The sequence below is a fragment of the Phaethon lepturus genome, unplaced genomic scaffold, assembly GCF_000687285.1.
Source record: "Phaethon lepturus isolate BGI_N335 unplaced genomic scaffold, ASM68728v1 scaffold875, whole genome shotgun sequence".
NCBI classification, from domain to species: domain Eukaryota; kingdom Metazoa; phylum Chordata; class Aves; order Phaethontiformes; family Phaethontidae; genus Phaethon; species Phaethon lepturus.
The window spans coordinates 28,000-54,691 of record NW_010541043.1 but is presented as its reverse complement, the minus strand read 5'-3'; the positions used below and the strand labels follow the sequence as shown (position 1 = coordinate 54,691).

Genomic DNA, 26,692 nt, shown 5'->3' with positions numbered 1-26,692 from the left:
GAATATGCTTACCAGTTTTTTTGTCATAGATAAATGGTTGCTGTCTGGCTCCACCAGGAGACAAGTCGTTTTAAAGATAGTCAAGTATGTGTTCTTAAAAGCACCTGATATGTATTCTGCAGTTTGTTGTGCCTTGTTATGTATTATATGAAAGCCTCACTGTTTTTATCATGATTATCATCAAGCCACCAATATGGAATAAATAAGTAATACTATACTCATACACATACAAAGAGACTTTTTAATAAGTAATACAGGAGCAAGAAATTAAGTTTAGTGCTTACAGTTGCAAGACAAACACCACCCTCACTCAACCAGCCATTCTTCTGAATGATATGTGTGAAGTTAAGAAAAAGCACTGGATCAACAGGCATTTCAGCTTGATGATACTTTGCTCCCAAAGAATCCAACCAGGATAGTTCACATCAGCAAAAATGGTGAACATGCTCTTACGGATTATGAAGTAAATAAGCCGCTTCCAGGAAACCTGGACTCTTCTTGTTTTGTCTGCAACTTCAGCCATTTGTCCTTTTCGCTTTCTGGAGGGATCACTGTCTTCGAAAGAAGTACAAACCACGGTATTGTGGCTGGCAACTGGTCAACATGTATGGGTCTCCTCCTTGATCAGATTCCAAAACATATTTTGCCTTCTCCAAAGCTATCAGGCGGTAGTACCAACTAGTGATCTTGGAATAGTTCGATTCTACTGCAACTGAAGAAGAAAATTGGAGTATTAAGTGCATGAAAACTTAGTGAACGCTGTCCACAGACGATGGCTTTGCGATTTGTACCAAAGAGTCTGCTAGCTGAAGTATCAAGGTGGCACTGCGAGACTGTACAAGCAATTCGTCCTTTATACTCTGTCCAAAGGGAAGATCTTCATATCTAAAATGCAGATAATGTGGCTGCCTGGTGAACCGGATCTTGTGATGCAGTTAAAAAAATTTCAAGCTGATCGGAATTTCATGCTTACGAAACATACAGTGCAAGACCTAGACTTCCCTCTTTTAAACTGCAAACTGAAGGTATAAAAAAACCCAGATACATTCTTCTCTGGTGACAGGAGAGCATCCTGTGTATTTTTGAACAGACCGTTTGAGCCAATGGCAGATACAAAGGAACAAGTCAATTGAAACTGAAGATCTCAGTGGCAATTGTAGCTATTTGAAGAGGCAAGGAGGGATTGGAGATTCTCTGGGGGCCATAAAGTATTTGCAGTGTTGTTTCTAACTTCATAAGAGACACTTCACTTAGAAATATAGCTTAATGTCAGGATGCATATCCAGCAATGCTCAACACCATCTGCTATTTTGGAAAATGAGAAAGGCTGCTATGAGTAAACAACCTCCTGACCTCTAAATGATATGATAGAAAATCTCACAAACTGAAGTGTTGTTAAATTGGGTCCAAAAGCCTGTCATTAGTTTTGATCAAGGAGAAGAAAAGGAGTAATATTGAATTGCATGTCTCATACACAGGGGGAAAAAGAGACCACACAATTTTTACAGGCTCTCAAGATTGTCTCTCGTGTCTACACCTATTTCTGTGGTTCTTATTCCAAGAAAACATTTTTCTTAAGCTCCATGTTCAGAGTTTCTTAATTTTAGACGCTCAAGTCATCACCAAATAGCTTTAGACCTTCAGAGGATGCCAGGAATAGAGAGACAAGAGAAATGGAATCAGTGCTGTGGGAATTCATCTGAATGTGTCTTCTGACAAAGGTACAACAAAAGATAAAGGAAATGATAACCTGATATAAACAATTTTTGAAACCTGTTTTTCAGAAATAGACATTATAGAGTCATCATAAGAAATTTCCTTACAATTCTAACTGTTGGGAAAATCTCTGGAATTGGATTAATTTGCACTCCTAGAGCTAAGATTGCCAAAAGTGAAAGTGAGCGTACTATCAGGGATTTTTTTTCTGCTGTTACGTAGAAGGTCTCTGACTGAAGAAGTAAAAGGTCTTCCATCAAGAGAGAAACTTGGGATCTGTGTATTCTGCATTGTGAAGAATTTGAGGTAGAATTTGCTGCCTGATTCTTTTCATAGAAAGAGGTTTTCATGTAGAGGCTATTTTGCATCTCAGAGTCCAATAATTAGGAAAAGCTTCTTTTCACCTGTTCCTTTTTATTTTCACCAGTTGCACTGGTGAAACTGCAGATGTGGTCAACTGGTGCCTATGTGAGAGGAACAGGCAGAAAGTTTCCTAAAACTTCTACTTACCTTTAGTTACAGAAAGGTTTTCGTAGTTTGTTGAACTCCAGGCATTATAGGGTAGTAGTACTATATACCTGCTTAGCCCCAGTCAGCACCTTAACAACTCAGCTTGCCTAGAATGAAGTGCTGTCTTTGGTTAAACTCAATTAAATCAGAGAGTTTCTTTAAAAGCTGATTCCCTTGTGGCAAGAGAAGTAAAGCTTTAATGCTCTAAAATAGTATTATGATAAAATACAAATTCATGTTCTCTTTGAATTTTACAATATGAATAGTTTTTCCCCCTTAATGAAAACCAGCCTTCATGCCTGTAATCTTTATAAATGTTAGCAGGAGTACTTAAATGCTTTTTCTAAGAGTAGAAATATTAATTAAGAATGATGCTGATTTAGCAGTTGTGCAGTATAGTATGTGTGTGATATATCTATAATTTACTTATTATCCAGTTGTCACAAAACGTAGTAATGTATTTTTTTTAATAGCAGTAGTTCACTTAAGAAATTATTAAATCAGATTGGCTTCACTTACAATTGTAGAAGTACTCTGACTTCAGCTTGTATCTTAAAAATACCGTACAAAACGTAAAACTAGCAGGTTGAACAATGAAGGTCCATAGTCTCCTAATTTATAAGATTACAGTTAGGTAGTATTACACAATGGCCCCATTTTTTATCCTTATTTGTGTCTCAGACTTTTTATTACCAGCATCAATCTCTCTCTCTTTCTCTCCCTCTCCTCTGGCTTCTGCATGCGCTATGTGTTTGGCTAAAAGCGTAATGAAGGAAACCTATTGATCTGCTTGTTGAAAGTATACTGGCAGCAAAATGTTAACTGCAGTGCTATCCCCTGCTTTCTGAAGGAAAAAAAAAAGGTTTCAGAGGGAGACACTCGGGCCTGTAGCTTGTCATAAGTTTTATGTAGCCTCATTGAGTGGTTAGAACATAATGCCTTGTGTTCTGAAAGATCTGCAAAGTTCTGTTAGTTTTCGCTCCCACAAAGTACGTTATTTCCATAAAAATAGGTTTGGGGACATGTATTGGCAGCATAGTGATTGATGGGGTTTGATTGTATGCTTAGCACTGTTCATAAAACAACAGAGACTTGGATTATCTTACCTGATGATACAAGAACAGAGGAACCAGTACAGGGAATTAAGTATCAGCAGTATTCAGAGAACAAGAGGAAATACTATTTCCTGCAAAAGGTAGTTGTCTTCAGAAGTCTATTCAGAGACTGCAGTAAGATTTGTAAGTGCTCTAGACTTGAAGTGTTCTGTATAGTGTACATTACAAAATGTTGTAAATAACTGAATCTTGTTCTTCAGAACTAAAGCTGGGTAAGAGACTATTTCTCCTTCTACTTAGGCTAGTTTGGGCAGTGCTGAAAGACCAAGAACTGCTACTCTGACTTTCAGGTGTTTACCACCACCAGCATAGAACCTAGAATGCGATTTTAGGTACAGGCTGTTAGGTTCACTGTTGATACCTGTTGTAAATCTGCACTTCATAGCACAACTGATTTGAGGATGGGTGGACCACTTATATCTTCGGGGCAGAGGGGATTACTTTTGACAGATTCAAGAACATCCTTAATGTGTGCACAGTAAGCCCAGGATTTTTAATTTGCTGCCTACCTGCAAATTCTGCATCCAGGACTTCCAGAAGGTTTTTCTGGCTCCAAGATGATATGCCAGCTTCCTCATGCTGGCTTAAGAATGTGGCAATCCCTTCTACTTTGTCATCCTTTTTTAAATTTGGTTTCTTACTCATTCATCTCAAATATTTCTTTCTACATTTCTAACCAGTGGGTTAGAAATTAGTGCAAATTTTGAGTTAGTTTATTCTGATATTAATAACTTAAAACTTTCCAGAAGCAGTTTGCCAGTTAAAAAATTTAGAAGAATTAATTTAACCATGATAATTGACTGTGCAATTGTCAAATAACTGAAAAGGTCTTCAGTGAATTCTTAGGCACCCCAGAATGCTTTATAATTACGGATTTTAATATAAAGGAAAATCCTAAGTAAATATCCATATGCAATATTTGAAATGTCAATTGCATATTGTTAAAGGTCTGTCTCTAGCACTGTTTTTGAAGATCATTAGAATAACAGCAAGAAAAGTATGACATAATTCTAAGAAATATAAATAGATTTGCAATACCGTAGGTGATCTTTAGACTTTCAGGTATAATGAGTGAATTACATGGTTTTGTTATTGGTCAGATTATTAGGCTGGTTTTGTACTCACTATTTATGCCCTTGACTTGTACATTTTTTAAAACATATTATGCACAAACTTGATTAGAGTGGTGCAAAGTTTATATTTTGTTACATCAATTAATTTCCACTTCTGTAATATTAATAAATCCCATAAATAGGGAGAACACCAACAAAATCAGTCAGACACAGTAATTTCTGGCACAGGATTTCCTTTTTCTTTACTTTTTCTCTTGTAAATTTTTCAGTCTATATATCAGCTGGACAGTTGTTTTGGGTTTTTTTTTCAATATAAAGAATTTCATTCAACCTTTACAGTCACAGGGTGACATAATTGAAGATGAAAAAGTGTTTCAGGAGATGGAAGACCATAACCAAGAAGGGTGGACCTGTGCCTTTATTTTCTCCAACATAATATCACTCTCCTGGCATGAACAAACATTGCTCTTAAACAATTAAGGCTATTGCTTGGATAGGGGAGACAAAAAGAAGTAAATGTAAGCTGTTCCCCTCCATTCTCTTCTCTACTTTCTAGCAGAACTCCAGTAGATAGAAATTTGGTTCCTTACATCTGACATAAATATACTGATCCATTGAAGAAAAACTGCTACATTAAATTGAGATTGCCTATCTCATTGCCTTATGAACCCCATATGCTTTGAAGAGGTGCTTTTCGTAATCTGAACTAATGTTTTTCCAAGTTAGCTCTGTTCATTAGAGGGAATGCTGAGGTTTTCATATTGTTTATGGACATGGCTTTAATTAACTTTCAGGTATATCCTTAACAAGGTCTTCAACTTGAAAACAGAAAAGTATCTTCAGAAAAAAACATATATATGTCTTTATGTGTCTGTGATATCTACAGTCCAGAAACAAATGAACACCGCAGAGTCAATAAAGATCCACTAATCATTTGGGTTTTGCCCAACTATGTTGGTACAATCTAGTCCTGGTTTTCTGTTATTTTTTTGCAGTTGCTAATAGAACAATGAGATTTTAAGTAAAATTAGTATTTGTAGGTATTTCTCTTTCAAACATAAACCAAAGGTCAAAGCTTTCTGTTTGGCAATTGGCATTTGAAGAATTACATTTTTCCATTGCATTTTGCTTTGCTAAAAGTACTACCTTACTCTAGGCTTAAGAAAAATGAATGAATTAAAATTCTTACTTTTAAAGAAATGTGGTTTCCTCGATGCACATTAAAATGCAAAAAAAATGCAAAAATGAAAAGACAGTGATCTAGTTTCCCTATTCATAGAAAATAGCTTTACTAGTTCTATCTTCGTTCTTGTTATTGGGATTAGTAGCTGCACAAAATATTTCTGTAGCATTCTCTCTGTCATACCAGAATAGAGAACTGTTCTTGCTACAAGAGCTAGATGTCATATCCAGAAAGGCATTCATGACAGCTCATGAGTGAAAGCATGGCAAAACTCCAAGTTACATCAAGAAAGAGAGTGTGTTATTGCAACAATCTGATCAAGGGATAAATGAATAACTTTGATGAATGACATCTTAGATATTTACAATACAATTATTTTTTAAATTTCATTAAGAAATGTTACTATGTTTGTACTTTAAATACAATTCATCTTTGTTTACCCACTACTGAATCTCAAATTAGATCCATTATTAATTCATACATTCAATATAGAAACAAAATTTTACTTAATCCTACAGCTTCTCTGTGCATGGTACTTACCTTGTGACTTCTGTCAAATAAAATTATTCCTTCATATTAACATTTTGCATTTATTCTTTTGTTCTCTACTAATAAGTTCAGTTCAAGCACTAAATTCAGTTACGAAGAACTATTTAACATTCAGGAGGGTGGTAAAAACTGGAATTTTGAATGGCATCTCATTTCATATTACAGATCTTGGCTTAAACCTTATCTATTCAACTTACCAAAATCGTTATAGTTTTTGTGGATTTTTATTATGGGAAAATGCTTCCCAGCTCTGCATTTACCAGAGAGAGAATAAATAAAATTCAAAGTGTCTGTTAGGAAGCATAGGCACGAAGAAATTGAATGATAAAATTACAGCTCTTTTCCAGATAATGTTATATACATTTCTATATTCTAAAAATCAAGTAATCCAGAAATCATTTCCATCCTTCCCCATTTAGAACTTTATAGTTATTTGCTTTTAGTTTCACGACAAGTCTCTATGTTTCAATTTTCAATGTCCATTTCTGAATTTTTCCCTTTCTTCTTCTACCACAAAATAGGGAGACATTTCACCCTGCCTTATGGTAGAGATGGCAATCCTTTATGAAACAAATCAAGTCAGAGATCTATGACTGTCATTTTTCTTTTGATTGGTAATAGTTTAGACTCATGTATATAATCTACATTTGCATTTTCCAAAGTCAGTCTTGTCATTATTTCTCTATAATTACACCCGTTTAAACAAAGGGTTTTTTTCCATTTTCTTGTGCTGTACCATACCTTGGACTGTATGGCATCCAAACTGGCTTGATTAGATACAACTGTGAGATTCCTTTTCCAGACAACCGCTGTTTTCTTTTTAAATCCAGCAGCAAGGTGCTTACCAGCATGCAATGTTTAGTATCTATTTGTTTGAGTTTTACTACTTAAATCGGTTTGTTTGAGAAGCCAGACATTAGTCTGTATTCTGTTACACTAGTAATAACACTCAGTGCAACTGCTCTCCAGGTTCAGCTCCCAAAGCAATCTAACTCTTTGGAGTCAGCCTCAGTAATAGAATCATGGTAAATTAGTCTAGAGTCTGAAATAGTAATAAAATTAGATCAAAGCTTCTATTACATTGCTGTTACGGCTTTTGGAGTAATCACTGATGTAAAATGCCATACGCGTGATCTAATTTACATGTGTCTCTAGTGGACAGTGTCTGTTTTAACACGTGGAGATCAAATTAGACATACGCAGCAGTGTCAGTGTCAGTAACGTGTAGCTCAAATGTCAGTGGGTTCCCATCATTGCTCCCTACATTATCTTCTTGTTTTTCCAGTTTTTCAAATGCAGTTTTGTAACATGAAAACAAGCTTTTTTGCTAAGCGTAATTACTGTAAAGTTTTTAATTCAAGACCTGGAGGGAAGAAAGAATGCCCTTATTCACAGTATTTTCTATATCCCTTTCTTTTCTATGAATTTCCGAGATTCAGTGCTGTAGAAGCAGCCAAATTAATACTCTGTTCTCGGGCACAGAACTGCGCTGGGGAGGCTGGTGGTTGCCATTGTGCTGGACTTTGCAATCCAGACTGGCAAATTCAAGACAGCACTAAAGGAATCTTATCCTTTGGGCCTTTGAGGCTCCAAGCAAAATCCTAAATGCAGATCCTGCATTTGTATTTCTGATCACTTTCGGAAATAATTTCTAACTTGGGTTTGACAGTATAGTTCTCAGTGCAGCATTTGCTCGATTCCAGCCTCTCCTTTCCATAGCTTATGAACCCTCTGAAATCATCACGTTATCCATCCATGATTATTCTAATTTCACCTTAAGGATTCTCCTCAGAGGAATGTGGTCTGTGTTTCTACCTCAACTCAAAGGTAGAAACCTAGCTCTTCATACAGTAAGTTCACTGTACTGATACTTACTGCTCACATGGATTCACGGACTGAAGCTTTATTTAAATTTTTTTTTTTTTTTTTTTTTTTACAGCTGTTGCTCCCTAGTTCAAATCTTAACTTAAAAGAGCTTTATTCATTTTTATGCTTGAAAGGATACAAGTCTGAGGTTTTGTCTGAATACTGTATGCATCAGTGACTATAATGTGCATCTCATACAAGATCATCATTACCTGTGTTTACTTAGCTTTTGCTCTTGTACTTGTAGCCCTTCAAATTTGGTGCTCCTAGCTCAAATAAAAATGTTAAGCTTAACTAAAATCAACTACTTTGGAGTTATCCCAGTGCAGAAATTCTGGTCACACCACATGGAGAAACGTACTTTTTGTTCCTGCTCATATAGTTAAAAAAGTAGTCCAGCCATTCACTTTGGTAATAACTATAAAAATCTCCAACCAAAATTGCTGGCAAATGCCAACAGAAAAAGCTGAAATGTAACCTTAAAGATGCTTTAAAAACATAAAAAATTGGATGATGGCCTTTTGTTGACTATTTTGGCCTGAAGTTTCACTGGCCAGTGGCTTTTGAAGCTTATCATTGTTTGATTTTGTTGTTACCATTTTTGTGTGTTCATATTCTTTTACCACAGAAATGCAAGGATTGTTACCTGTGTAGTCAGCTTCCAGGAAGATTGTAAGCATGAAATACAGGTTGTAGGCTTTGTTAGCAATTGCAAGTTTGATTCAAAATCCTTTGAAAGTCAACGGAGAAATGCTTTTTTACTCCCGCAGACCTGGGATCCAAGGGATGGAGGCCTGTAGGCCTTGGGCCAGGTAGGAACAAAAGCAGCAGAAGCTGAAAGTTCCAAACAGGCCTCTGTCCCTTCCCAACCAACATTTATTCAGATGCTAACAATGACTAGATACTAGGAAAAGTGAATTGTGTTTCCCAGTTGGAGCAGATGGGGTGAACGGTGACTACAGCTATCCTGCCTTCAGTTCAGGAGACATAGCTGTCTGCTGGAACAGAAAACACGAGGCTGTAGCAGAAGGCCCTGAATGGATACCAAGGAAGACTATATTGCATTTTCTGTCTCCATACTAATGCAAACTTCATGTTTCATGCTCGAAAAACTTCTTACACCATTCTCAGGGTATGCATTTTCTGTGTGACCTTCTTGAGAGACATACTGAGTGATGTTCGCATATGTTGAAGGCTGAGGGCACATAAATTCCTTCATGTGTATTAGAACATTTTATATTGTAGAACCAAGCAAAACAGAGAAATTTATAAAGCACTAAATAATTCCCCATTCAGAAGAGAGTTTGGGTAATATTTAGTAAGTAAGTAAAACATGAAAATAGTTTTTGAACAGGGAGGTTAAAATGAAGTAGTCTTACCTTGTCTCGTGCAGAAGCCCTGCTGAAAATAATTATGATTAAATTATAATGCCTACATGTTAAAGGAAGAATAATTGTTGCACACATAACATTGATCTGGTATTTCTTAAATGTTGTTTCACTTCAACTTGCTACTTTTGCCTGACTGTATTTGAATGAAGAATTTACTTAAAAAAGCTGATTTTGAGGGTCACGCCATTCAAGAAAAATAGTTTCCATTTTTTTCAATAATGTGGAAATTTCATTGGTTTAATGCTGCATTGAAATTGGCTGTTGCTGGCTCAAGAAATAGAAATACAAAAATAGTGGAAATTTCATTTAAAATCAAAATCCTTGTTGTAATAGAAATGAGACTTTCTAAAATGTCAGCCTTATTAGTGTATGTCAAGGGTTGGAGAGTAATTTATGGTGTGCTTGAGGACAAGAATTTCTGTACATCACTTATGTATTTTTAGTCCACCTGATTGACAGTGGCTTAAAAAGCTGATTGAACTGGAACGGACAAGGAGTTTAAAAAGTCAGATAGGATATAACTCAGACATCTAGCATATACTTGTAAGGCTAAGTGATTCATCAATCAAATTGCCAGGGTGTGAAGATTGTATGAAAATAGGCAAATAAGTCCCATTTCTGTGGCAAACAGCAAGAACAACAGGAATCTCTTTCTTTTGTATTTCTTGGGAAAGTAAATTTATTCTCTTTGCCTTTATTTACACTATCTACTTCTCAAACTGGAGAATATTTCCAGGGCATTTGGGGAAAGTTTAAGATTTTCATTCAAACAAGTAATAGATCTTGTTCACAGCTAATAATACAGGTAGTAGAACTTGATTTTCCCAAGTGCAGTGTTCCTAGAGATTTCTTGTGTCTTACAAATCCCACTTGGATTCTGTTAGCACAGCTTAGAAATATTTGTTGGAGGTTATGCACAAATTATTTGGCAATAATTTTTTATGTCTCGATTTAAATAAGGGCTTTAGCTTACACAAGATGTGTGTCCTCTCCGTATTTGGGTATTATCATTAATACTGCTTCTCTGAACAAAATCAGTATGATCTTGAATAAGCCCCGAACAGCCTCTAACATATCACAGAGGCGTGCTGTCTTTCCAGTGTTGTATGCTGTACCATACTGGTAAGAACACAAAATCTGGCGCATACTTTTTTCTCGTACCAATGTCAAGGTTTCATTAAAATTCCTGTGAAGAAATAAAAACTGCTTCCTTTCTTTTTGCCTCTTTTTATTCTCGACTATCAAGCTTATGCTGACAGTTTGTAGTAAGGAGTTTACTTTCCCATTCGCTTTCTGACCAGCGGTTTACTATTTTATCTCCTTTTTTTGCTGTATGTATCATAGTTCTTCCTGTTTTCTCATTCAGTGAGGTGTTCAACTTGCAATTTTTGTTGATCTATAAGATTTTGTCTGAACCCTCTTCTAGTAATAAATGTATTGATTTTGCATCTCCAGGACAAGGCCGGTTTCCATTGAGAGACAATGACTAATCAGCACCTTATTTGCATCCCAGGAAACTGCCCGTTGCCTTTTCATTTCATTTTGTTCCGAATACTGGATAATATATTTTTTTTATACTGCTCCTGTAAAAGGAACAAATTCAGCCCTCATGTTTCTGCAGTGTATTCATCAATCCATTTGCACTGTCCAGTTTGAACAGTAGTTAGGGTAAACCATAATCTGACCATAAAATTCTAGGTATGTGTTCATAGTCTACTAGGAAACAATGATCAAAATTAAATATACCTTTATGTAAAGTGGAGGTGACTAGGAAAAACCTCAGAAAAGAGAACTCAGTAATATATGGATGAAGATAGAAAGGCATTTTCAAGATCTGAAGAGGATATTTGTTCAATGTCCAGTCTACCAAGCATACCACTTAATAAGTGGTAAAAATCTGCTCCTAAAATGATTTTGGCTTCAAATGATATTGTGTTTATTTCTTCACACTGACTCCAAATGAATAATTCCCTGTGCAGAATACTACATTATTCGTATTTAAATTTCGGTGAGATGAATTCCACCAACAGTGCTGCTCATTTTTTTAAATGTTTATGAGTAATGTCTGCTGTTATCAAATTCCTTGAGCTCACTTTCCCTTTCAGAAGTGTTCACAGGAAGATTGCATCTTGTAATAGGATTATTGAGTCCTCAAATACTTTGTTAAACGTTTTCTGAAGTATGCAATTCCAGATATACTTTTCCTGTGAAATTTTTTCAACCTCATTTTTATATTTCATATGAATTCAATCAAAGCAATTGTCTCTGTTCAGATTGGATTTTAAATAATTTTTTAATGAAAACAACGATGTATTTCATTACATGTTTCAATTTATTCCTAGTTTAACCTTATGTATATTGCTTAGAATAACAGGCCAAAATCAATTTTTACGGTATTATTACACCAGTTTGAGACATTGTAATTCGTGGTTTAGTTTTATATAGTTATTTGCAGGTACTGATTAATGTGTGTTGCACTTAGGCGGGGAAAGGTATTTTAGGCAAGAGACACCATGCAAACCCCTACAGTTATAAATCAGATCATGTGTGATTTGAAATCTATTTAAAGCAGGCAAGTATTTGACAGACGGTTCAAATGGCGTGTGCGCAGAGTATATGGTGCAGAACTCGGATCATGTAATTACTAATAAATCACATGTAGAAAAAAGCAGCAGCAGCATATTTTCCCACATCACACAGAATAAATGGTCTTCATAAAACTGCTGACTTTTCAAGGAGAGGGTATCTGACTTACGCACTCAGTCACCGACAGCAAGTTGTAGTAGGTGCAATACCTCATCATCAGGCGTTTATGAGACAGCTAGAGGAATTCTTCAATTGTTAACGGCTGCTGTGCTTTGCATACCCCGCTTCCTTCATTACGGCTTGGCGAACTCATTCCCTTTCCTGTACCTTAGTCCTCTGTGTCTGTGCGTATGTTTGGGTTTCTGCTGGTGGTTCCACATTCTGCATGCTGTCCTAAAAGCGGAGCAATGTGCTTTCCCATAAATGATACAGATTATGGGTTAGCCTCCGACAGGCTCTGTGTTCCTGAGAAATGGGCTCTTTCTGTTGATGATAGCTCATGTTTTGATGTCATTGTTCTGAATTGTTCTCATGTTGTGAAACTGAGCTCAAACATACTCCCATAAGAGTTAGCTTTTCATATTGGGCTGGAAACTCTTCATCTTTGTGTAGCAATTTGTTTTATTGTAACCGATGGCTTTTAATTGTACCTCCCATAATGAAGAGCTGACTTAATACTCTGTGCTAATCTTGTTATGACTTTAAAAAGGTAAGTGATTTCTCTAACCATTCCTAACAGTCATGGTAAAGTCTTAAAGGGTTTTTCAGTTTTCTTTTTTTCTTTATTTTTCACATGAATTTTTTACTTGTAGCATGAACTTTTTTTGTGTGTCTTTTTCTATTTTTCTTGTAACAAATTTTTTTGAGGACTGATTTTTATTTGCAGCAAAACATACCACGTAGATTTAAATAAATCCAATTTAGTACAGTCATTGATTTCATTTTTCAGACCAACCATGACTGATAGATAGAAATTCTAAACAGGACTCTTTATTTTACCATTCCCTTAATTTATTTTTGAGTGCTTTATTTCACATTCTATTTACTACTTCAGCCTGTGGAAGAAAGCTTACTCTGCATTCCAGCATGATGAAATTCTATCTTAAAGAACATAAAATCCAGTTTGCTTAAAAAACAGAGTAATGTGAATTGAATGCTTTGGGTTTGGTTACATTCTGCCTGAACTACGCAGGGGAATGGTACTGGCTGGTAGCCCACTGTATCTTCTGCCAAGGTACAGTGTGAGCCAGGAGGCTGTAGAATGGAGAAACAATAAATCTATACTTTCCCTGTGAAAGGAGAGACAGCCATAGGTTGTTATTTCTGTAACTACCTGTGAATGAGAAGAATTATAGTAAATACTACTACTACTAATCACTCGCCCCAGTCAGTCATGGTACTCTATGCAATGTAATATGGATTCTTTACTTAGCAGTAGCTGTGAGAAGAATACAGAATTTTTGTAAATATCACAAATAACAAAGTAGTAAAACATACAAATTATGAATATGATAAAAGGCACTTAAAGCACATGACCCCATTTATACAAAGCTCTATTGCTGCTAAAACTGTATGTGTTAGAAAACTGGTGGGTTTTATTCAAAATTATATTTTACTGCAGTGTCGTTTAAAAATACCATTTAGGATATTAATGTGCAATTCATATTAAACAGAAGTATTATGTAGTAACTAATTTTTATGTCAGTTATGTTAAAACATGGTTTGTATTCTGCAGCTGTGAGCATAGGTTGGGAAACGATCAAGTCTAGCTGATCAAGCCTTTTATTTTATTATCATGGATTCCTCTTCCACAGCTGCTTTTAAAATTTGTGGGAAGCAAATTATTTCTCATACTGCATATGTTGCCCATCAGGTGAGTGATAACATGGAAACTGTAGGCTGGGTGTAAGAAATCAAAAAGTAAATTTCAAGTCCTCTGTGTGCACAGAATTAAAAAAATGACCTGTAAGAGGCTGCGTGTGAAGCCAGCTGTCTTTTGTTACCATTGTCATTTGGACACTGTAAGAGCAAAACTTTGTCAGCACGTTTTTTATATTAGAAGATTTGATCTGCAAATCTCAGCTGCTCTGTTCATTATAAATCTCTTGTTTTTGTCCATACACTAGCTCCACTATAGGTTGGAAGGGCTTAAAGATGAACTGAGGAGGAATAGAGGCTACAACTCGAGAGTAACTATTACTGCTCAAAGGAGCTGTTTTCCATTCGCAAACATTGCTTTGCGCTATGGGTTTGGGCTCCTTCTGTTCCTCCACTTTGTTGAAGACTCTCTCTTGACTTCCATTTTACTTCTTTAGCACTGTCTTTGTCTGCTAACATTTTTCCTCCTTCTCTAGTAGCTTTTATCTGTGTCCTTTGGATCACATATTTTACTTAGTTTGTTTTAGTAGATTGTTTCAGATGTTTGTGTTTTGTATTTTTGGTTTTTTGCCTTTTTCTTTAGGACTATGTTATGTCACTGAGTTTCATTCCACAGTTTGCTGAAATCGCTTGGTTATTTTGCAGCAGGCCCATTCCTCATTTTCTCTTTTCATGTGGTTTTCAGTGAGAAATAAGAGAGCCTCTTCCATTTTAAACAGTAGTCTTAAACACATAGGCCCATGTCTCCTTTTGCACACACCATCTTCTGCCTTGCCACATCCATCCTGCTTCTCTCTCTCTCAATCTGTGCCTCTCTCTCTTTTGTGCTTTCTTTCCTACCATTATGCCATCTTTTTGGTCCAGAATTGTCATTTGGTAAAATTATAGATAAATATTTACTTCTTCCCAAGAGAGTTCATGTCATGCCTTTGAAATCTGGTAAAACAACTCTGGGCCAAATTTGGGCATCGTTAATATTTTGTTTGCAGTTTTCTTGTATAGTATTTTTGGTGGGAAGGAGGGAGGGTTTGGGTTTGGGTTTTTTCTGCTTTCTTTTTTTTTTAAACGACAGTTTTTTTTCAGGGAAGGACACCATAACCCACTCTAAGTTGCCACATTACTTTCCATAAGTTACTCCATTACAACAAGTAGACTGTGTTGCGCTGTAGAATCCAATTTTTTTATGTGAATATACATTTGGGGCAAGCTGCTGTGGAACAGAAGAAAGAGGTTTAGAAGTTGGGGCACAGTTGTTTTCAACCTTAAATGGTTGCTCTTTCTGATGACTGCTTTTTGGGGGTTGAGTGTGTACCATTCTTCATCAACTGTTAGATCATACGTAGACACTTTCTAGGCAATTTTTCTGTAACTGCAAATTGAAACTGTAGTCTGAGAGAAAATTTCACTCCTTTGCTTTTTCAGCAGAGACAAATGTTCTGCAGAGAAATTACACCCTCAGCGTCACCTGTGCTATTCCACTTCTTTCACCACGTGTGCACGGTTTTACTTTATTAGTCCTCTTGCTGAAATTTAGCAATATATTTGTCAATAAAGCAAAAAAGAGAAAGATTCAGTTTATACTCTCTCAGAGGTTTGTCCTCCTGTGAAGTTTACTTTAACCGGGGTTTTGTCCATACAAAAAGCTTTTTATCCAAGTGTTACGAGTTCAGTCAGCTGACCAGTCGGAAGACAGACTGTTGTTCAAATTATTTCATCTGAAAACTTGCAATTTAAGTGTTATTATACAATGTGCTATCTTTCCAAACCTGAGCAGAATTAAGAAAAGCTGATGCTTCAGTATAGATGAAGTTTAAACTGTGTTGTGTTTACAGGACTGATACTCTTCAAAACAGAATTCTTTTTTAAATCTGCATGATAAACAGATGGAACTGTAAATATCCAGCGTTACTAGAATATTAGACCAGTGTGAATCCTCCAGTGTCCCTCGAGTCAGACTAATGTACCTGGAATAGCACAGTGGCAGCTAAGCATCTAGGAAGAGGATTTGTTGAGAAACCAGTTGTCGTTCTCACACAGTTACTTTTTAAAGTAGAATTGCACTGTAAAATTCATACTGAACATAGCATTTCTTTTTACCAAACAGAAACAAATGAGTAAATATATCTGGCTTCAGCCAGGAGCTGTTTATACAATTGTGAGTTGCTTATACAGTTGGGAAGAATTCTTAATAAATATATTCAGAATCGACACAATCGAAATTGAGTATTTTAATCTCATTCTGTGATACCGGAAAGTATCAATAATAGAATTTTAAAGCAGGTCATGATAATAGTTATGTTAGTATTTTGTCTAATCATAAAGCAGGACCTAGATTCAGAGCTACTGTAATTACAATTGTATAAGAAAATGTGGATTTTCTGTTTAAAACTGGAGCTTAACACATAATTTTAACCACTGTGTTCTTTGATTTTACTCTATTACCGTCCTTAGGCCATCTTGTTTCTTTGGGGGGGAGTGGGGGGTGGAATCAAATTGCTCCTATCTGTCCATGAGCTACTACCCTTCTGCTTAAATATAATTATCTCATGTAGAGTATGTAAGAATGTTGCTGAAAACATGTATAGCCTCTGTCTTAGATCCCAGGAGCTTGCCCATTATATCTCTGTATTTTGCATTCTTGTTAACTTCTGTAGCTCATAGACTCTGTGCTCTCTTTGCAGGTCCAGTCTAGGTGCAGCAGCAAGGAGAACATCCTCAGAGCAAGTAAGTACTGAAACTTCATAGCTCTGTTGAGAAACCAAGAGTGCTCAGAAGACAGCAAATGATAGTCAGATGAGAAGTATATGGTTGAGATAGAAGTGCGTTTGCAGAAGAAATTTAATCATAGAATCATAGAATAGTTTGGGTTGGAAGGGACCTTTAAAGGTCATCTAGTCCAACCACTGCCTTGCGGTGAGCAGGGACATCTTCAACTACATCAGGTTGCTCAGAGCCCCGTCCAACCTGACCTTGAATGTTGCCAGGGTTGGGGCATCTACCACCTCTCTAGGCAACCTGTGCCAGCGTTTCACCACCCTCATGGTGAAAAACTTCTTCCTTATGTCTAGTCGAAATCTGCCCTCTTCTAGTTTAAAACCATTACCCCTTGTCCTGTCACAACAGGCCCTTCTAAAAAGTCTGTCCCCATGTTTCCTGTAAGCCCCCTTTAAGTACTGGAAGGCTGCAATAAGGTCTCCCTGGAGCCTTCTCTTCTCCAGGCTGAAAAACCTCAACTCTCTCAGCCTTTCGTCACAGGAGAGGTGTTCTGTCCCCCTGGTCATTTTGCTCCATCCCTCTGGTCCCTCCTCTGGACCCTTTCCAACAGGTCCATGTCTTTCCTGTGCTGAGGGCTCCAGAGCTGGATCCAGTACTGCAGATGGGGTCACACCAGGGCAGACTAGAGGGGCAGAATCACCTCCCTCGACCTGCTGGCCATGCTTCTTTTGATGAAATTCAGTCCAAAGAGAGAGTAAAAGTGTAAATAGCTCATAGTATTCATGTATTAATGGATAGTTGCCTTTTAATTTTTTCTTCCAAGTTTTTCTTCTAATGACACGGAGGTCTGTGTTGTTTGTGGTGATGTGTTGTTGAAAATGGAACATGTGTGTGCACATTTTATGGGCAAAAAGATTCAACACTCAAGGACAATAAAAATGGAAGTTCTCAAGTTGAATATATATGATTTTTATTTTAAAACCTGAATGTAAAATTGAATGTTGGGTTACATAAGACCAAACCAAAAAATGCAAAGGTTAAGAATTCAGATTTGATTCAAATGACCTGTTCTTTAATTTGCAAAAATCCTTTGTTTTGTTTTGTGGGAATCTTTCCTAGTCTAAAATTTGATCTACTATATGTACATATATATAACAGGAATAGGAAGTTGTTTTGGTGATAAGAGAGAAGGCTGTCAGGAATTTTCTACCTTATGCAACCAATTGACTTAGTTCTTTCTAAGAGGATTGTTTTGTCATACAAAATGCTGCTTAATGTAAGTAGTTATTTTCAGAGCCATCTGACATTTGACATTAGTGAAAGATAAAGGTCTGAGGAGTTGTTTAATGTCACAGAATCATTAAGGTTGGAAAAGACCTTTAAGATCATCAAGTCCAACCATCAACCCAACACCACCATGCCCACTAAACCATGTCCTGAAGCGCCACATCCACACGTTTCTTGAACACTTCCAGTGACGGTGACTCCACCACCTCCCTGGGCAGCCTGTTCCAATGCTTGACCACTCTCTCAGTAAGGAATTTTTTCCTAGTATCCGCTCTAAACCTCAGCTGGTGCAACTTGAGGCCATTTCCTCTCGTCCTATCACTAGTTACTTGGGAGAAGAGACCAACACCCACCTCACCACAACCCCCTTTCAGGTAGTTGTAGAGAGCGATAAGGTCTCCCCTCAGCCTCCTCTTCTCCAGACTGAACAACCCCAGTTCCCTCAGCCGCTTCTCATAAGACTTGTTCTCCAGACCCCTCACCAGCTTCGTTGCCCTTCTCTTTTTTATTGTTTATTGTGCTCTCCATCCCCGTCTTCCAGCTCAGGGGGCTGAATACCCTGCGGATACCTGGACTGGCTATTAAAGACTGAGGCAAAGGCTGTATTAAGTATCTCAGCCTTATCCTCACCCTTGGTGACAATGTTCCCCGCCATATCCAGTAAGGGATGGAGATTCTCCTTGCCTCTCTTTTTGTTGTTAATATATTTGTAGAATCGTTTTTCGTTATCCTTTACGACTGTGGCCAGATTGAATTCTAGCTGGGCTTTTGCCTTTCTAATTTTGTCTCTGCGTGACCTGACGAGATCCTTGTACTCTTCTTGAGTTGCTCATCCCTTCTTCCAGAGGTGATAAACTCTCCTCTTTTTCCTGAGTCCCAGCAAAATCTCCCTGTTCAGCCAGGCCGGTCACCTTCCCCACCAGCTCATCTTGCGACACATGGGGACCGCCTGCTCCTGCGCCTTTAAGATTTCCTTCTTAAATAATGTCCTTATTTATTATCTTAATAATAATGTCTTGAATAATGTTCTTATTTAATGTCTTAAGTAATAATAATTCTTAAAAAATGTCATTTGCTTGTAATTAAAAAATACTACTTAGTAATTTTAGAATTTAAAAAATTGTTACTTGTTTGTCTCCTGGTCTGTTTAAATGTATGATACCTCTAAAAGAGGAGTTAGCATTTGTTTCCAGGAGGAAACAGGGAGAGAGAAGGGTTAGTAGTTACACATGGGTCTTTCTTCCTTTCTTCGTTAAGGTTATTCATGCTAGTGTTAAACCTGAAGGGGCTGTATTTTTGAGTATGTATTTTCTTGGCTTCTCTTGCAGGAATAATGGGTGTTACTTTTGGTGTTGTCAGACAAAGTTGTCAGAGATTAGGAGATTTTATCTCTTTTCAGAAAAACTGTGTTGAAGAACTTATTTCTCAGTAGATTTTAACAGAACCTTTGACTTAAGCAAATGGCATGTGTTAGATACAGAGTTCCGAATCTGAAGGTATTACTCTGGGCACCGTTCAAAGCCTCTGAATTCATTCACGTCTTAAGGGTTAAAGAGGTGAAATGTTAGTTTCTGAAGTAGCTAAGGGTGAGGTTTAGGTAGCAATAAAACATAAACATTAAAGCACCTAGTGGCTGTCGCGTAAAGGTTGGTTGCTGCCACACGATAGCCCCAGCTTTCGCTGCTGCACATATTTTTTCCTAGCATCTTCCTTCACTTTTCCAACCTCTCCTTTTAAGAAAATAGTTTTTTAATTTATACAATCCAGAAAAAGTTTTTAACATAGATTGTGCAGAATCTGTTGGACCTGAAGGAATTGTAGTGCTGATAAGCAGGGGTTCTTTCTCTGTGCAGAAAAAGATATGGGAGATTTGACTGTGTATCACAAATGCTTTCCTTTCCTTTTCCTCATTTTTATGAGGTTGCCAGCAAAATACAGGCATAATAATGGAAAATGTAAGCTTGCTGGAGACATCGCTGTTGTTAAATCCAGGAATGCAATTTTTTCACTAGTTACACTTTTATCTTACAGTAGTTTAATTTGGATCATTTCTCCCTAGTTTGCTTATGAGAAAGTCACATTTAAGAACGTGAGAAGTCTCAATATCATTAAAATATATGGCATCAACTGTTTCTGTCTTCCTCAGTACGCAAACTGCTATGTTAAGGAAAGGAATCGGGTCAGTCAGAAATTATTTGTACTTGACAAATTAGCAGTGCCTGCTTTTATCATCATGTTATGTTCTAAATATGTACAAAGAAATTGTTTGAATAATTTCTTCCAGAATCTTTCTTGGGACTGGAATTAGGTGGTCGTTTTATTTGTCTCTACTTCTTCCTCTTCAAGGTAGTTACTGTGTTAACAGCAAACAATAAATCCACGAACAATCTCCCACACAGAGTGCAAGCATGTGTCAGTGCTGAAAGACATTTTGTATATACAGGTTGATTAAGTGACCTTCTTTTCTGAAGGAGAAACTTAGATTGCATGATTGTTTTACTATTTTTGTAGGTTTTTTTTTATTAGAAGACCACACTTAAAGCAATAATCTATTTTTTTCCAGAATGTGAGGGCATGTGCAGCAGCAAATGGGATATTTAGGTAGCTACTGCAAAGCAAAATCATGTCATTAAAAATTAGTTTCTATTATTTGTTAATGCTATCTCATTATAATTTATGTTGCTTTAGGAATATCATTACGTATTACGTATAGGACATCATCCACTTTGGCTCTCATAAATACCCTCTTGTTCTAGGCAAATCCATTCAAGATACTTCCACAAATGTCATTTTCTTAATCTTCTGGTTTGTATCTGTCACTCTTGTTCACGTATTCCTGCAATAGTTCCCTCTCTTCACTTTCAAAATCCTTCAAAGCTTGCTGTCCCCTTGTTTACTCTCAGTAAGTATCAAGAAATCAAACATGCTGCTGGCTTCATTTTCAAACATTTTTTGTCTTATTTTCTCCCAATCTGTCCCTCATACTTGGGAAAAGTAAGCTTCTGTTAATCTGTGTTACTACCTGCACTAAAATTATACATTTAAATGTCACTTTTCTGTGGTGACTACAAAATCTTGACAATGGGTAGGATGCCCACTAGCTGGAAACACTGTCTGCTGTCCTGAATGTCCAGTGATTTCATTGTGCTTCCCTCTGTCCCCCTTTCAAACCTTTTGACTCCCATCTCACTCTTGGATTGCGAATTCACTGGGACAGTGTCCATTTTTATGTTTTATTTGTGCGCTGCAGATAGCACATTGAGATGTGTTTGTGGAGAACAGCATGAGGAGTGAATCGTCTTGAGTTTATAGTTCATAGAACTGAGTTAGCCTCAGATAGATCGTCATCCTCAGTGTAAAATACTGCATCATCTTGAAGGGTCTTTCTTTCTGATTAACTGATCCTTTTATGCCGACCAACACTTCTGGTATGTTTTTCATGACAAGTGAGGATATACACTTTTGTGAACTTTTTCAACTGTAAATTGCATTTTCTTTTAAATCTTCCTTTTGATTCTACCTTTGCCTTCCCAGTGTCTGACATAAATGCTCAATAGTGATAACTAACTAATTTAATTTACCCTGAAGTGCCTGATTAATTTCAGTAAAGTGGTTTAAATGAACATCACTGTGTACATCTACAGATTGTAGCATACATAAACTTGGTGCTCTCTTGTTGCAGGTCACAGTGCTGTTGACATTACCAAGGTAGCAAGAAGACACCGCATGTCTCCATTCCCATTGACGTCTATGGACAAGGCCTTCATCACAGTTCTGGAGATGACCCCAGTGCTTGGAACAGAAATCATCAATTACAGAGGTATTTTGAGTTGGATTCTTTGTGAGGATTAGGGTGGTTATTTCCTTATTTTACAACTTTCTTAAGGACTTGCTCTTTTATTAATGTTGTGAGGTGTCTGAGAGAGTGCCTTCACCAGGAGAAACTGATTTAGGAGCAGAAGTCTCGTTTCAAAGTCAGGAAAATGTTGATTGAGGTCAGTGCTGCTCCCTGAAGGAATCTGTAATGGAACTCTAATTAAATATATAAATGAATTTTCTTCTGGTCTGTGTTATATGTAACAAAGCTAAAACCACAATTTGCCTCAGTGGTTGATTTAATACTGGACATTTGTAGATGCCAAGTAGCTCCAGGTTGTACTGTGATCATTCACTCTGTTTTCTTACTGTGGGAGATGCTCACTAAATCGCCTTTCCAATCTGAGATTAATGATCAAATCGAAGTGATTATTGATTCCAGGGCACTTTTTCCCGTATCTGTATCTTTAATGGTTTGTCTCAGTCTGTTTTTCCAGATCCTAGCTGGCCTACTAGTCATTCCAGAACTTGCCTCTTTTTCTTATAAACGCAACATAATTCCCTTTCTATTCTACCAGTACATTTGATCCTTTTCTGAGACTTACTTGCATTTAATGTTTGATTTATTGAAACTTTATAACTAAGGGTAACTCTTATTGGTTAATACAGTTAAGTTGTCATAAGAGGCACCAAACAGCGGCCAAAATGTCAGACCTTGTGACTGTGTCTATATTCGTAAATAAACGAGGATAGGTGAAGCCATTTTCTGGCCTTAAAAGGAATTAGCAAGGCACCTCTCATTTATTCACCTAAATTATCCTCTCTCCTGAAATAGTGTGTTCGTACTGCCTGTTAGACATTTCCCTTGCTTCTGCTATCCAAGAAAGCTTACACCAAGCCTGGGCATTATCTGGGAGAGTGTTCTTGGCAGAGAACAGAACCATGACAGGAAGCATGCTGACAAGTAATTCAAAAGTAGGTAGAGAAAAGGAAACCTCCTCCAGGGATTCCTCCAGATTTTCCAAACATAAGAGGGTGATCAAAGGACCCTCAAGAGGCAAAATGTGTAGGAGGTCAGTGGACTCCAGATAGCAGAGGGGTACAGATGGTTTCTCAATGAGATATTCTGTCTTCTGGCTTGAAAACTCAAAGTTTTCCTGCTCTTCACCAAATCTTTGTGCTTCCACAAACCTTTGAGGTGTCTTCATATTAAAATACCGATTTAGCAGACTACATAGAATCACACGTGTGTGTTTAGTCATTCCCCTGTCCCTTGGTAGCAGGAAGCAGATCTCTGAGAAGGTGCTGTACATATTCTGCATCCAGAGCAGCACCAATTCTGGATCAACAAGGAATATGCATATTACACCCTGCACTTTCATAATGGCGTGCAGATTAGAAGAAGGCATTAAGACATAAATGCTTGAGCATAGCTATTAGATCTTTTTGGATAGCTGTCAGTTAAATGTCTTTGCTAAGACAGCACTTTGTAGGCAATACGATGAGCCACAGTGTTAGGTACATTTAGTCCAAATAGGTGCTATGTACGCAACATTGAACTCCTGAAATAAAGGATAAAAGTCTGGCATGTACCTCCCTGAAAAATAAGCACAGCATACGTTAATTTTGCTATATAAGGTACTGTAGCATTATTACTCTTTTTTACATTAAAAACTGGTGCAAAACTAAGCGAAGAAATAAGTTCTTGAATTTGGATTGTATTGATTATAGGGAAAAACAAGTATTGATAAGCTGTTATTTTTCCTTTTTTTGTCCTTTATTCTATAGATCTGTCTTACTCTTTTGTCCTTTTAGGTTTATTTTCATTTTTCTCCATTGCTGTATCTTTTACACTTCTGGATGAAAACTTACATACCATTTCACAACACTTTTGCATTGCTGCCATTGTGTTTCTGGACAGAAGCTGTATTTTCCCTAGAAGTTAATAAAATGTGACTAAAAATATTCTTCTAGACAGAGAATAAGCATAATCCTCACATGCTACATGTATGTTGATGTATATAGCAATAATGTCGCCATCTATTTATATGTAAACACCAGTCTTTGTGCAAACATCTTTATATCAACAGTAGGTAGCAGCCTTTTTTCATATATCTGATTTGTAAACTTCTTCATTAGAACTATGGTGAAATCAGACAAAATCACAGTATATTAATTTCCTGCCGCAACAAAGAAGCTTTCACCATGCAATTTATTTTAATATTGGAAAACATTCAAAATATGGACTAAGTAACAGTTCTGTGTTAATACTGATAATCACACTAACCAATGTGATTATAATCAGATTCTAATGTTAGCATACCAAGAGTGATTCTATTCAGACTACATGCTCTTCAAAATGTCCTTACAGAGATAGAATGGAGGTAATTGGTCTTAGCTAGATGCTTATATTTTCTATAGAGTTTTACATACTCAAATTTGTCAAAAAGGCATTTTGATTGTTTCTGTTCTTATTACACTACATGGGAATATGCTGTCAAGGTAAGAGAAGGTATTCTAGTATACATCATAATATCTTAGTTGGTATTTAATTTTGCTTTTCATGTTACCTGATTACGGACATCAAATTCGGGCTGATTCTAAGTCTGGAACATATTGATTATTATTCCTGGCACTGTTATTCTTTAAAAAATAATGTTCTGAGTCTGCTGAGACACTTCAGTTATGACTCTCTTCCTTCCCACCCAAAATAAAAGTGAGATACATGGTAAGATCAGCTGTAGAGATATATTCTTAGTTAAATATTCACATAATGGTACCAACAATTAGTATATTAACAAACACATATTACTTCATATTTTTCACTGCAGTGCAAAATTGTGTCTTGCAATTTATTTTTCAACAAGTATACAGTTATTTTAGCACTGTTAAGATTTCCTAATACATAGTATTAAATTTAAGGATTGAGCCTTTAGAAGACATCCTAAAGGACACATCTGTGTCTGTGGTACTGGAAACTCAATTCTCTTAATCTACAGATACAAATCTCAAGCTGGAGTCTCATTTTCAGAAGTTCTTAAGTGATCACTGTAGTTATACAGACAAATATATATAGGATTTTTTTGTATAGGCAAATATATATGTGTGTGTGTGTGTGTGTGCATGTGTGTGCACATATGTATGTTAATTTGCTAAAAAAAGTCGATTTTGAAGAACACAATGAATTAAGAACTAGTTTTTAATCTAGTTATGTATTCATTTATTTTTCAGTTAATATACCTGTAATTTCAGGTGATAATAAAAATGTAGTCCTGGAGGTCTGAACCCTAACTGACTGTACTTAGAAAAGCACTATTGTGCTGTATTTGTTTTCTTTGTGGTTTTGTGTCTTGAATTAACACTGAGCTCATTAAAATTATCTTTCAGGAGCATGGTTTTTCTGTAAGGAAAGTGAGATGTTTAAAGCTATAGGATTGGAACTTGGACAAATTACCAAATTAATTTTAACCTGATTTATTTACATTACTAACCATATTGCATAGTATTCATCCTCAAAAATAAAGCTGCTGAATGTTACTCTGTACAAGTAGCCAGTACAGTCCTGACTTTATTAAGTCAAGGCATGCTGTAGTCTCCCAAATCTGTTCTCTCCTAACATAAGGGGGAGGATGAGGAGGATGAGTAAAGTTATCTTTTGAACTGTGACTTTCACACTGGTAAGTGTATTGCTCAGTGCCTGTACAAATCATTTAGCCTCGTCCATATTAAAAAAACAAAATGGACATTCCTAAAACATTTTACAGAAGTGCCATAAACCAAAGGCATCTGAAGCGTATTTCCCACCTGCTATCATTAATACCTGGTACGAAACCCCCAATTAGCCTTTTATTCCAGCTAAATGCAGTTACCTGAACATTGCTCTGTGGGTACATAAGGTTAAGTTTTTAGACAGCATGATAATGATTATTCTTCTGAAACTAAGAGGCAGAAGTTTAATTGATACTAACAGTACAAAGCGGAGGCAATCCACACATTACAGGCTTAAGCCTCAGAACAGAGCTGTTTTTCTGATCTAGTCCAAGAGCCCTATTATTTCTGTAGAGCTTGGACATTTTTTTCCACTGCTTATTCATTTTGAACTAGGTGATTATGTTGATAGCATTGCCTTTTCATGTCACACTGAAGTGTTACCAGGACAATATTTACAAAATGGGAGCAAATACATCACCTCTAGTACCATACCTGTCTTACTGCTTTGTCCCAGTACCAATACCCTAAGAAATCAAAGTTCTTCACAAAACTGTAACAGTTTCACCAGCTAAGCTTTAGAAAATACCCAAATTTGAAAAGTGAGTTTAATGTAATTCTCCATTTTTTGTTAGAATACAAAGCTATAGGCATCACAAGGGGCAGTTTGATGACATTAAAATATTTCAGAACATCTTTTTTGAGTTACAGTTAATCAAAATGAGGTCAAATAATGTATTTCTAAAATAATTGCTCAAATAAAGGAGAGTACAGAGGTACTTCAGATTGTCCTTTAGTTGCTGATTTACTTCATTTTAAATGCCTGAAGGTTCAGCAAATAATTCTTAAATTTTTCTCCCCGTAATGAAATTCATTCTCGCTCCTGGCTGGCCATTTATTCCCCTCAAATATTGCGTGGCAGAATGCCAGGAACGTCCTGTTCAACTTTGCTCTAATTGGTGTGATTTTGCATGCAGACAAGAAGTAAAATGAAGACACAACACGCCTGCTAATATTAGAAGCATCACTTTTCTATGAGATTTTGTGCCTCTGTGAACAGAGGGTGTTTTTACAAGGCCTTTGATAGCTGCCTTTTCTATGCTATAATTTAAATGTCTGTCTGCATTTTTTTTTCAATGCAAGTGCACAAGCTTTCGTGAGCTTTCTAATGATTTCTATGTTGTGTAGCACAGACAGCGGTATGCAGCAGTGCACAGACGTATTTATAACCATGACAAAGGCGCTTTTCTAGTTGCTTTAACAGGTTTTATCAGCATTTTCATGGCAATACCTATTTCA

The 26,692-nt window shown here is 36.6% G+C and overlaps 1 protein-coding gene across 1 annotated transcript in view; it reads left to right on the top strand.

Moving 5' to 3' along the window:
- The window catches only part of GPHN (gephyrin), a gene marked incomplete at its 3' end in the record, with an annotated part of 180,068 nt that overhangs the window by 138,116 nt on the left and 15,260 nt on the right, over positions 1–26,692 (top strand). Inside the window, exons 9-10 of the mRNA XM_010287600.1 lie at positions 16,549–16,591; positions 21,552–21,689. Of these exons, the coding sequence (XP_010285902.1) occupies positions 16,549–16,591; positions 21,552–21,689 (181 nt within the window). The remainder of the gene's footprint in view (positions 1–16,548; positions 16,592–21,551; positions 21,690–26,692) is intronic.